Source organism: Drosophila gunungcola, chromosome 3R, assembly GCF_025200985.1.
Source record: "Drosophila gunungcola strain Sukarami chromosome 3R, Dgunungcola_SK_2, whole genome shotgun sequence".
Classification (NCBI taxonomy): Eukaryota; Metazoa; Arthropoda; class Insecta; order Diptera; family Drosophilidae; genus Drosophila; species Drosophila gunungcola.
The window spans coordinates 9,702,198-9,714,769 of record NC_069139.1 but is presented as its reverse complement, the minus strand read 5'-3'; the positions used below and the strand labels follow the sequence as shown (position 1 = coordinate 9,714,769).

Genomic DNA, 12,572 nt, shown 5'->3' with positions numbered 1-12,572 from the left:
ACTTCACTAATCTAAATGCAGTAATATAACCTAAAATTAATTAGAATTTTGTGTTATTTCCACATGATTCGACCGGATGCAATATTAAGTCCACAGCGACATCAAGGCGTAAGCTAATTTTCTTACGTCACGATTACTTTTATTACGTAACTTCATTATCGATAAAATAAGATGCGGGCAATTCAAATGGGTGTAAATGGAACATTCAGCAAAATTATGATTAGATGGGTTTACTCTATATTTCTTTTTATTACTCTCTATTGCAAATGGACTATTGACTCATCAAAACAAAAATTGAAAAAGAAGTTTAAATAAAATCATCTCACAGATGAAGTGTCAAACTTTATTTCCCATCACACAATAACAAATAACCGTCGGTAAGAAATGCACATGGAATATAGAAGTTAACGAATGCAATTACTAATCCAGCATTTTGCGGATCATGTAGTTTAGAATGCCACCGTTCTTGTAATAGGTAATGTCCACTTCGGTGTCGAAGCGCAGCGTGGTCTCAAACACATTGCCATCAGCCTCGACCTGGATACTCTGGCCCGGCTTCAGTTCCTCCTCAGGCAGGGCAATATTGAACACCTCCCTGCCACTCAGATTAAGCGACTCGGCACTCTGGCCCGGCAGGAATTGCAGTGGGATGATGCCCATTCCCACCAGATTGGAGCGGTGAATGCGCTCGTACGACTCGGCGATCACCGCCTTGATGCCCAGCAGGAATGGACCCTTGGCGGCCCAATCCCGCGAGCTTCCACTGCCGTAGTCCTTGCCCACGACCAGAACCAGCGGCGTGCCCTCCTCCGCATACCGCTCCGCCGCATCAAAGATGTCCATCTCCTCGCCACTGGGCACGTGCAGGGTGTTGGGCCCGGTTTTGGAGGCCAACCTGTTGACCAGACGGATATTGGCGAAGGTTCCGCGCGCCATCACCGCATCATTGCCGCGCCTTGACCCATATGAATTGAAGTCGCGAGGCGTCAGTCCCCGCTCCGACAGATAACGCGCCGCAGGGGATTTCCGGGCAATGGATCCGGCTGGTGAGATATGATCGGTGGTCACCGAGTCTCCCAGCAACAGCAGACAGCGAGCCTTCTCGATGCTCCTCAAACTGGGCAGCTCCCGGGTCATTCCGTCGAAGAAGGGCGGACGTTTGATGTAGGTCGATACTCCACTCCAGGGATACAGCTTGCCGTCGGACACCTCCAGGGTCTGCCAGTCCTTGGAGCCCAGCTGGATTTTGCCTGTAAAAGGGATACAATTATACATAACTATCCGGAATTCTTTAGGCAGAAATACTCACTGTACACCTCCTGGAACATGGCCGGAATGACGTGCTTTTGCTCCACATCCTGGATCTCCGAACGCGTTGGCCAGATGTCCTGCAAGAAGACGTCCTTTCCATTGACGTCCACGCCCAGAGGTTCCTTCTCGAAGTCAATGTCCACACGTCCTGCAATGGCATAGGCGATCACCAACAGCGGACTTGCCAGGTAGTTGGCCCTGGTATTGGGATGGATGCGACCCTCGAAGTTGCGGTTCCCCGACAGCACTCCACAACAGACCAGACCGTTCTTCTCGATGGTGTTAACCATGTTCTCGTCTAGTGGGCCCGAGTTGCCGATGCAGGTCATGCAACCGTATCCCACTATGTCAAAGCCTAATTTCTCCAGGTAGGGAATCACCCCCGACTCCCGCAGATAGTAGGTAACTACGCCGGAGCCCGGGGACAATGAGGTCTTGATATAAGGCATGATATTCAGTCCCTTCTCCACGGCCTTTTTGGCCAGGAGTCCTGCACCCAGCATCACCGAGGGATTCGAGGTGTTTGTGCAGGAAGTAATGGCCGCAATAACAACCGAGCCGTGCCCTATCTTGTAGCTCTTGCCGTCGTCCCACTGGAACTCGCCACTGGCAGACAAGGCACTTGGCGGCACGGCGAACCCCTTGAATCCCACGGGACTGGACAGGCACGACTTGAAGTCCTCGCACATGCTGGACACGGAGACACGATCGTGCGGCCTCTTGGGGCCCGAAACCGAGGTGACCACGGTGGATAGATCTAGGGTCACAGACTGAAAGGATTGGGTAGAGTTTAGAAGTGAGTTTCTGTCATTAAAAAGGCCAATATCACTCACCTCTGTATACTGGGGATCCTGATCTTCAAGGGAATAGTCACGCAGCTGTCGAGTTGCCTTTAAATACTGCCGGATGATATCGATCTTCTTTTCGGAGCGATCTATTAGCAATATTCATTAATACACCAAATGAAAGCTACCAAGATGAACTCACTAGTCTGTCGCATGTAGTTTAAAGTGTTCTCATCGATGGGAAAGTAACCGACTGTGGCTCCATATTCCGGGCACATGTTGCTGATGGTGGCGCGATCCGCAATGCTCAACTCTGCCACTCCGGGTCCATAGAACTCCACAAACTTGCCCACTACGCCCAGCTGGCGCAGGTGCTTGGTGATGGTCAGCACCAGATCGGTGGAGGTGGCCAGAGGGCCCAGTTTGCCCACCAGCTTATAGCCAATCACCTCTGGCAGCAGCATGGATATGGACTGGCCCAGCATTACGGCCTCCGCCTCGATGCCGCCCACGCCCCAGCCGAGCACGCCCAAGCCGTTAATCATGGTGGTGTGTGAGTCCGTGCCAACGACGCTATCCGGATACAGGATCTTGGAGCCATCGGCTGCTTCTGTTTCGAAGACCACGCGTGCCAGATACTCCAGATTAACCTGGTGGACAATGCCAGAGCCGGGTGGCACAATCAGCATGTTGTCAAAGGCACGGGCTCCCCACTTGAGGAATGTAAAGCGCTCCTTGTTGCGCTGGAACTCCAGGGACTCGTTCTTGGTCAAAGCGTCCGAGGAGCGGACAAAATCCACCTGAACGGAGTGGTCAATAACCAGGTCGGCGGGGCAGATGGGGTTGATCCTCTCCGGATTGCCGCCCAGTTCACGGACCGCATCCCGCATGGCAGCGAAATCCACAACGGCAGGAACGCCAGTAAAGTCCTAAAACAAAATAAAGCCTTTAGAAGGAACATATATGGATTATAACCTATGGCCAACCTGCAATATAACACGCGCTGGCTTGAAGGAGACCTCCACATCGCTGGTTTCCTGCCTCAGCGATGGTGTCCAGCCCAGGATGCTCTGGACATCCTTCTCCAGCACATGGAAATTGTCGCAGTTGCGCACCGCGGATTCCAGCAGAACGCGAATGGAAAAGGGCAGTGAATCTGTGGAGGGCAAAAATAATAATATAGATAACAACAATAATAAAGATTAAAGAACAGTCACCATATTTGTTGTCGATGGAGGGCAAATCGAAATACTTGTAGACGCTGCCGTCCTGGGTGAATGATTCCTGGAACTGGGCAAAGGGATTGGCACCTGCAAAGGATCTGTTATCAGCTAATGGATCAGTTTTCCCAGTTAAATCCTACCGGAGCCGGACATGGTGGCGAAATTGAACAGAACTGAATTCCAAGTAATGTGAACTAGAGATGGAACAACATGGAACTTAAGTTGTAAAAAAAAAATAGCACGGAAGTATGAACCGTTGGAAATTGAATCTTTTTAAATTTATTAAATTTTCTTACTCAAAGCAACTTTTATTTTATTCATTTGGACTATTTAACTATATTTGAGTTTTTAGACAAGCAATTTATAGTCTTGAACTTGAAAATAGTTTAGTTACGATTTAAACACTGACCCATCTCTAATTTGAAACTGTTCTTTCAGTTATCGATAACTGGTTAACAAATGAAGCCGGAACACAGTAAAAAATTTGTTTAGTTCAAAAACTGTTGGACAAAATAATTATATCTAATTAAATTTAATAATATTAAAATATATTCTATTTTTTCTCGAGTTTCTTCCAATTGAGTTTCTTTTTATATTCAAAGCTAAAGTATATTATATTTATTATTCCTTGCCCAAATCTAGAATTTTGAGTATATAAGAATATATACTTATTTCAACCCTTTTAGTATTCGTTAAAAAACAATTTTACGAAAAACACTGCTCTATCCTTAGATTAAAAATACATATGTACAAATACGATGTTTTGTTCTGTGGTTTATTGTAATAGTTACATGTTAAGCTTATTGTAATGTCACGTATCATAGTCGGTATCTGTTATCTATATAAATAATATGTATAGGGTTATCAATTACGGCTGCGTTAAGAGCAAAGCAAGCGTTTTGGCAGCGGGCATAGGATAACAAGTCGACAGTGGATATCCACATCTACAGGTAGATGCGACGGAGGTCCTTCGGCGTGGTGATCGAATTGCACTGCGGGCACAGCTTGCGCGCCCCCAGAGTCTGCAGCCAGCACTGCTCGCAGTGGACGTGCCAGCAGGACACGGAGATGGCGGGATTCTTGTAGTCGTCGATGCAGATCAGGCACTTGTACTTCCCCTGCGCCTGCTTCTCGTAAAGTCGCAGCTTGGCCTTCAGCGATTCGATGACCTGCTGCTGGTTCTGAGAAGCGGAACGCGTGGACCGCGACGTGGATGGGGATGGCTCCTCCCTGGCGGATGGCGTCGCCTCCACGTTGCTGATTGTGGCAGTCTCTTGTTCGGTGGCTGCTTCGCTGGAATGATTGGCCTTGGGCGGCCCATCGCTGGAGGAGATCAGGCGGCGCACATAGCTGGTCACATCCGCCTCGGACACATTGCCCTCCGGGTCCTCGTTGACCAGCGGAATCACATCACCCTCGCCGTACTGGTTTGGCCCGTAAATGTGCGTATCGTCCTCGTCCACATTGAGATCCTCGTCCTCATCCTCCTGCGCCTGCTGGCTGCCATTGTACTTGATCGTCTGGCCCAGGCCCAGGGCGGAGTAGCCTCCCTGGACGAGCGTGGACACGCGAATGCGCTTCTGCCCTGCCCACTCGTACTCCTCGTATTCCTCGCTGTCCTCCGAGTCCTCGCTGGAATGCCGCTCCCCGTTGGCCTGGCCATTCCGGCGGCTCTGGCGCAGGCAGTGGTTGACATGCTCCTGGATGTTGGACTGCGGGAAGTTGTGGTTGCACACGGGACAGGTGGGTTGACTGGACTCTGGAGGTGCTGGGGGAGGAGGCGGAGCAGCTGCAGCAGGGGGCGGAGGAGCTGCAGTTGGGGCCGAAGCAGCTGCTGCAGAATTAGGCGCTGGTGGACCAGGAGATGCTGGACGCTTCCTGGTGCGCTGGCGCTGGCGGGCCTGCCGGTTGCGCTGCACTCGCTGAAATACGCTCCACGGCTGTCTGCCTCCCGTTCCCATACCCGACCCGGATCCCTGAGTTGCTGCAGCTGAGCCGGCGGATTGGGCCGACGGATTGGTAACGCTGATCGGGTTGTGCAACCGCTCCATCTCTACTTGGCAGTGATCGGCCACCTGACTGCGCTTGATCTTCACGTCGCATGTGGGACAGATCACATCGTCGTCGCCGTTGCCAGTTAAATGCTGGGCGAAGTTTTCGCCGTTGGACACCGTGTCCGTGGCCATGGATTCCCGGGGTCCACCACGGACTCTTTAGTACGGAAACTGGAGCTTCTGCTTGCAATAGGATATTGTTTTGTACGCTAATCTGGCGAAGCCACGCGACGCCGATTCCCTACGTTCTCGTACTGTGGCAAATGGTCACACTGTTTTTTTCGGATTTAGTGCCATAGCATGAGCGGTCACTGCTTTTTTGCTGCCTGCGATACTTATCGGATAAGATTTAAACCAAGACCTCCAACGAATTCGATCTAAAAGTCGACAAACAGTGGGTGTGCAGGTGTTCGCAAGCTCTACCTAAATTTACTCTGAAAATTGATTTTATAGTTTAGATGAAACGAAATTGATAAATATTTTATTGTTTACTATAAAAATATGCTTTGTTTTTCCTGAGTTGGCAGTTCGCCTTAAACCGTGATTTTATTTTTTACTGCGACCGTCACAGTGAAACTCCGCGGGAAAAGTACGCGTTTTTTGGTATTATGCGGTGCGTGCACACTAATTTTCCGTTGTTGTCTTGTGATGAGGGAAGCAAAACATTATTATTTTCGTCGTTTTTATTTTTTAATTATATAGAAAAGTCGGTGGTCGCGGATCATGTGAAAAGTGGAAAGTGAAAAGAGCTTTTTTAGCAGATTGTAAGTGCACAGGAACAGCCCAAAAGCAATAAACCAATTTGCGAAAGTGCAAGCAGACGGCGAAAGAAAAAGGCTGCGAAAAGAGAATAGAGAAAAAATATAGCGTGTGTGTGTGTGTGTGTGTCATATTGTTAAAAAAAAAAAACGTAGTAAATCAGGAAAAAACAACAATGCACCAGCAACAACAACAACATCAGCAGGGCAACCTTGCCAACTACAACAAAATGAACGTCTTGCCTAATTACACGCTCAGCGGAATGAGTTCCTTTGACGCCGAATCGCTGCCAGATTATTCCGAATTTGATTCAGAATCGGTAACTCTGGACTATTTCAAGGAAAGGTATACCTTGATTGAAAGAATTCGCATTTTGTTTTGCTCCGTTTACCTTAAAACACACATACATATACACATAATTATCCTCGCCCTTGTCATTGTTGTTGTTTTGCATTTGGCCGTTTGCCCCAATTTTGCCTGCCGTTACCGTTACGTTCTATATAGCAATTAACCGATATGATCCTGTTGCCATGCCACTCACCCCCACACACACACACATCCCATTCTCTTTCATATGCGAAATGTTGTTGTTGTTTTCAATTTCTAGCCGCTATAAATAAACTATCATCTACATACATACATACATATGTACGTCTGGCCCGTCTAAATATCTCGAGATTTTTATGACGCTACATTTATATATTATGTATTTGTATCTCAGTTTGCGTATCTGCATTTTAAAGACGTTAAGAAATGGGAAGTAATCAGAATCATAAATCGTAAATCGGCCTTATCCTGATTTGTATTCAATATTTTATAAACTACTTTATGGCCGTAATTTTATATTATTGAAAAACAAGTAGGTTTTCTGGAACAGTTTAAAGCAACCATACTGTGAGGCATAAATAAAAAGTATAACTGATCTTTTGACAGACATATGGGCATATGTATGTATTTATGCCGCTTAAGAATATTTGTAAGGCCTATACAAAAGTATAACAATGGAATGCGAACGAATAATTAGCAATTTCCAGCATTGAAATTGCTTAGGTGCAGTTCCCTTGCAACACATGTATGTAAATTATGTGGGAGCTGCAGCTCATCGCCCCAGCTTCCGTCTTTTGTCATTACAGCTCCGTCCCCCCCCTTCACAGACTCAAATGTTGCGCCGCACTTTTGTCTGTCACAATAGAGTGATTTCAATTTAAACAATCCCAAAAGCATTCAACTGTGGCAACGCATTGTTTCCTAAATTGCAACAGTTAATCCATGACATACATTTATGGCTACAGTTGAATATAAATAAATATCATCTGCCTCTTAGTTAGAGTTAGAAACTTTATCAAGCTTTGCTAAGTGCATATTGGTTTCAAGTCTTATACATAAATAGTTTTTCTTTACTGTTGCATTTTCCTTTGCTGTCGATTAGGAATAAAAGGATGGAATAAAGTACTTATAATTTTAAGGGTAGGATTTTACTGAACCTTTTTATTTAGCCACTGTTTCTTGTTAGTTTGACGGAGTTTGATTCTGACATCCCGTAAAAGCCTTAATCCTTTGCCATTGTCTTTGTCAGTGTTGTTGCTCGAGTTGTTTTGTGCATGTTGCTGCCGCTTATTTAACTACATTGATGTAAACACACTTTTTGTACAAACGTGGTGCGCCAGTTTCTTTAATCGAATGCCACCAATTTCTCTATTTCCTGCCCCGCTAACAAACGATCCCCCTTTCGTAATACAGATGTTGAACGGGCTGCTTCCGCCAGCAATTTGAAATTCGAAACGCATTGGAAAAACCTCAGCGCGCAAACCAAAAGCAATAAAACGCCAATTGAAGCATTTATATTAGATTGTTAAAGCCAACCGGAGTAGCATTTACTCGCCTGCCCCCAAAAAAGCAAAAAAGAATTCCCAAAAAACCCTTCCAACATCCCACTAAGCAAAACTAACCAAGAAACGCATTGAAACGCATTCCAATTAGTAGCTGCGGGCAGCACTTTTGCCTGCATACATAGTCGATAAGGTGAGTTGGCTAGCTTGTGGAGCTAGTAATCATGTTTCTGCCCCGCAATAAATATTAATTGTTATGCATGCAGTGTTCTACGTCCTCCAGCGGAGAAAATGGCGCCGACAACAACGATTGAGACCATCACAATCACCAGGCCGTTGAAGGTATGCACTTGAATGCTCTAAGTTGGATATTTGGCCCATTCCTAACCGATTTCACTGCCTCCACAGGTGATTGCATTTATTTGCGGCGTCATCGTGGTGGTCTTGATGATCATGGCCCTGGCGTCCACAGATTGGCTGATGGCCTCCGACTGGCGACAAGGCCTCTTTGTGCACTGCATCGAGGATGATTCGGTGGCCCCGCTGCCGTTCAACATCCAGGATCCGCCAGGCTGCTACTGGACCCGCGATGTGGGTATGTTAAAACCAAAACATTGAAAGAGAAGTTTAGGTTAATTTAAGTAAAATTATATAAAACTGCAACCATTCCAAGTTGATTCTATTTTTAACCATATTTAACCTTGTTTCTGATGACCCATAGGTTACATCAAGGCTACAGCCGCTCTCTGCATTATCACGCTGATAACGGACGTTATAGCCACAGTACTGACAGGTCTGGGACTCAGGACGCAGAACCATAATCTAAAGTATAAGTTCTATCGCATAGCGGTTTTGGTGATGCTTGTATCCTGTAAGTTACTTCCTAAATTTAAAAGATCAGAGAATGCTAAAAAATATTCCTTATTCTTGCAGTGCTAGCCGTGCTGTCCGCTTTGATCGTGTATCCAGTGTGCTTTGCCGGCGAACTTACCATGGGTATTTAAGGCAGAATTAATGGGAAAGAGCACTTGACTAACCTATTTACTATTTTAGCCAACCGGCGAGTCTGGGAATTCGGCTGGGCATATGGCGTAGGCTGGGGCGCGGCAATCTTCCTGTTCGGAGCCGTTGTCCTGCTGCTCTGCGACAAGGAGTCGGAGGAGATCTACTATAAGGAGAGGAAAATCGTACATGAAAACCAAATGCGCGCCTAGGCAAGGCCGCACGACCTGCCTGACGTCGTTCTGTAGACTAAGTATATAGCAACCAACCAACAACAACACACACAGACACATAGATTTCGATTTAAATCAGACTCAAGAACAGAAGCAATTGGCAGCTAAATGAATGTGTTATAATTATGATTGTGTATATCATGACCATTTCAAACCAAAAATCCGCCCACCCATCCCCAATATCCCATAGTACTCGGCATTTGTTTAGATGAGGTTTCCCCAATCAGTTTATTTTGTGTTCGTTTCGAAAGGTAATCGTAGACAAGCCACAAACACACGACCCACATCTATCATGTAGTCAGTCCACATGTACGTCTAGGAATTCTGAAAGCTAATCGCATTAACCACACCCGTATATACAAATTGCATGCCCCATGAGTTTGAAAACATTGTAGTCAATTTTTAGAGCTTGCGTTTCGGTAGAAAAGTGAGAGCAAGTTGCAGTTGAAATTAGACCTCTTACAATATTGTACTCATACTCAGCTATATATACATAGCAATGTACTCTTCATGTATCTCAAACCTAATCGTGAGCAAAATCCAAATTAGAATTTGTATATGTACGTAATCGAGAGACTAGGTAACCACGACAGATTAAGCCCCCAATATCATCGTCATTGTCAACGTTTCATGCCGATTACGCTTTCAAAAAATTATGTTTATACTCTATAAATCCGTATCGAATATTGTAAATTATGTGTTTGTCCCAGTGTTTTATTGTGCGACTAACACCCATTGTACTCGAATTTGTGTTGCTCTTTTACCTTTTGTAAAATAGTTTAACCATCTAGCTGTCCAGTACTGGACCAGTACTTTAATGTCCCAGAGCCGTTTAGTTATTGTTTAAGCCGACTTTTAAGTTTATGCATTCTTTTTTTGTAACCGTCCCTTTTGTAACCACATATCCTTTAATAATTTATTGATATTTGTGTTCTTAACATACTCGAAAACATATCACATACAAATGACAACAATAAAACGTTTATGACACCTTTTGTTAACACTTTAAGACATACTTTTATTTAAAATCATACATTTTTAAGGTTTTTATATGTCATAATTTTTTTTCATATATGTTAATAACCGTGTTTTTTGTTTGCAAAACCAGCATAAGGTACATATGAGTAATGGCGTTAACGCAACAACTATTAAGTAAAACATACTTTTATATTGTTATCTTTGGAGTTTGTATCTCATCAGTAAACCGTTCGAAATTCGTCCATAATAACTCGCAATCAAATCATCCTATCGCTTTTTCTGGATTCCGTTTCGTTCGTTTCTGTTTTTAACGATACAATTTTGATTAAACGCCGAAATTAAGCGAAGCAAATGCAACCAAAATTGAATGCGACCTAAATTACAACAATACAAAGGGAAATATATATGCTTGAACATCCATATATACATATATGAAGAAATTGAACAAATCGTAGGCAGGAACGTGCGGTGAAAAAAAAGACGAAACGAAAACAATTATAGCGAGTATAAGACAACAATTATACCAAACCAATTGAATTAATTAAACTGTGCTTGCATACACGCATGTTTATATATAGTTATATATATAAGTTTAAAGTATGTAACATTTATTAAAAACGAAAAAAAACAAAATCAAACATATTATACTCCAAAACGAAACTCTACGAAACGTTACAGTTTTCCATTGTGTAACTAACCAACACACGAGCGAGGATCATTTTGTTTTAACAAGCAAACAACATATATATACAAACACATATGATATATTTATTAAAACGTTTTAACATTTAATTTTTTTTAAATTTACATTCGATAGAGCAAAACAAAACAAAAAAAAAAAGAAAAGAAAACAAATCAAGAGAATAAGTAAAATTATCAAACATATTGCTAGTGATCCATATACTGTAAACCATATGCCTAGATCATATTTTATAAATTCCCTATACGCATACCTATACCCGCAGCTAACGAAAATAACAGACTATGTATTTCCTCAAATTACGCTACATTTCAATGGACGTAACCTTGAATTGAAAATTTGGCGTCCCACTCCCCCAAGATCATTCAACACCCAACCCACCCCATCCGCATAATCCGAACAGTATCGGTTAAAATGTAAATATTTCAGGAGAGTTTTCAAGAAAATAAAATAGTGTTTAACGTTCACATAAATATCCGTTTGTTAATTGGGTTAATTTGTGAGAACGTAATCCAGTGGCTGAATGGGTCCAGCTTCACTAGTGAATTTCTTCATGATATGAGCCACCAGTTCCATGGAAAACCTCCTCTTTGGATCCACGTCCCAACAAACAGTTAATAAACTATTTAAATCCTCGGGACAGCCTTTCATAACATCATCCAACAAAGGTCTCTCGCCTGTAAATAGAATATCTTTACTTTGAGTGGAGTGTGGAGTAATCAAGACATAATAGCTTGCCTCCATTTATGGCCAATTTCAAGGCCCAGGCAGAGGTGCCATCGTATTTGTCCAAAGGCATCTTGCGCGATAATATTTCCCAGCATGTAATCGCCCAACTGTGCACATCACACTTTTCATTATAGCGACCGCCTTTGAAGACCTTTAGGCAAATGGAAGACGATTATCAATGTATCTCTTGGGTTAAAGATCTCGAACCTCTGGCGCAATGTATCTGACGGTGCCCGTTTCCAGCGACATCGACAGCGTCTGGTCTACAACAGTGCCAAAATCACAGATCTTCAGACTGAGGCCCCTCTGGCCTAGCAATGCATTGTGTGGCTTGATATCACGATGAATGACCGCTTTTGGTCGCATGCCATGGAGATAAGCAACCCCCTGTAAACCATATCAGCATTATTCGGCTCCATAACTCCGCTTTTCAGCCATAACACCTGAGCGATCTGGAGGCTCCAGTTAAGGGCGTGGGCAAGCGAATAACTTGGCTTGGATTGCGCATGCAGAAAGCTGAACAGAGATCCACCATCTACGTACTCCATGAGCAGGTAAACCCTATCCTCGTGCTTGGAAATACCATACAGTTTTATGATGTTCTCGTGGTCAACCCTTGCCAGTTGGTTGATCTCCCTGTCAATTTTTCTGTCCTCACAGCCTGCTCGTATCCTCTTCACTGCAATCACTCGGTTCCTCCAGTCGGCTACAAATACACTGCCAAACGAGCCTGTACCTACACCCTAGAATGAAGGCACAAATCTTATTCAGAGTTAGCCCATTTGTCCTGCTCCTACCTTTCCTAGTTTAAATTCTTCAAATGGAATTTGGTCTACTGCCGCCATGTCTTCTCTAATGCCAATTTATCACTAATTTCTGATACACGAAGGTTGCCATTCTAAATATGACAAGCTTTCAGCGCTTTAAACTTATCTATACACACACTTTCTAAAAAAATGATGTGTATCA

General features: G+C 44.1%; 4 protein-coding genes across 6 annotated transcripts; 1 reads left to right on the top strand and 3 right to left on the bottom strand.

Annotated features, from left to right (window-relative positions):
- Positions 1–322: 322 nt before the first annotated feature.
- LOC128252031 (cytoplasmic aconitate hydratase) lies at positions 323–3,557 on the bottom strand. The gene is made up of 7 exons (XM_052979414.1): positions 3,460–3,557; positions 3,314–3,406; positions 3,083–3,252; positions 2,299–3,025; positions 2,145–2,245; positions 1,310–2,081; positions 323–1,250 (listed from the first exon to the last, which is right to left on the bottom strand). The coding sequence occupies exons 1-7, from the start codon at positions 3,470–3,472 to the stop codon at positions 421–423; spliced, it is 2,706 nt and encodes a 901-aa protein (XP_052835374.1). The 5' UTR covers positions 3,473–3,557; the 3' UTR covers positions 323–420.
- A 516-nt stretch (positions 3,558–4,073) lies between these two features.
- LOC128252042 (E3 ubiquitin-protein ligase Rnf220) lies at positions 4,074–5,829 on the bottom strand. Its single transcript, XM_052979431.1, has one exon. The coding sequence runs from the start codon at positions 5,503–5,505 to the stop codon at positions 4,264–4,266; it is 1,242 nt and encodes a 413-aa protein (XP_052835391.1). The 5' UTR covers positions 5,506–5,829; the 3' UTR covers positions 4,074–4,263.
- Positions 5,830–5,980: 151 nt separating this feature from the next.
- LOC128252054 (transmembrane protein 47) lies at positions 5,981–10,205 on the top strand. Of its 2 annotated transcripts, XM_052979446.1 has the most exons (7): positions 5,981–6,137; positions 7,873–8,154; positions 8,228–8,303; positions 8,370–8,556; positions 8,683–8,832; positions 8,895–8,957; positions 9,015–10,205. In XM_052979446.1, exons 3-7 carry the CDS (start codon positions 8,253–8,255, stop codon positions 9,173–9,175), a joined length of 612 nt encoding a protein of 203 aa, XP_052835406.1. In that variant the 5' UTR covers positions 5,981–6,137; positions 7,873–8,154; positions 8,228–8,252; the 3' UTR covers positions 9,176–10,205. The 2 variants fall into 2 exon arrangements, with proteins under 2 accessions (XP_052835406.1, XP_052835405.1); XM_052979445.1 differs by lacking the exon at positions 7,873–8,154 and having other exon boundaries at positions 5,982–6,477.
- A 960-nt stretch (positions 10,206–11,165) lies between these two features.
- On the bottom strand, positions 11,166–12,522 carry LOC128252053 (mitogen-activated protein kinase kinase kinase 7). 2 transcript variants are annotated; one of them, XM_052979442.1, is made up of 5 exons: positions 12,401–12,522; positions 12,047–12,346; positions 11,811–11,990; positions 11,613–11,754; positions 11,166–11,551 (listed from the first exon to the last, which is right to left on the bottom strand). In XM_052979442.1, exons 1-5 carry the CDS (start codon positions 12,446–12,448, stop codon positions 11,367–11,369), a joined length of 855 nt encoding a protein of 284 aa, XP_052835402.1. In that variant the 5' UTR covers positions 12,449–12,522; the 3' UTR covers positions 11,166–11,366. The 2 variants fall into 2 exon arrangements, with proteins under 2 accessions (XP_052835402.1, XP_052835404.1); XM_052979444.1 differs by having other exon boundaries at positions 12,047–12,339; positions 12,401–12,449.
- Between the last annotated feature and the right edge of the window lie 50 nt (positions 12,523–12,572).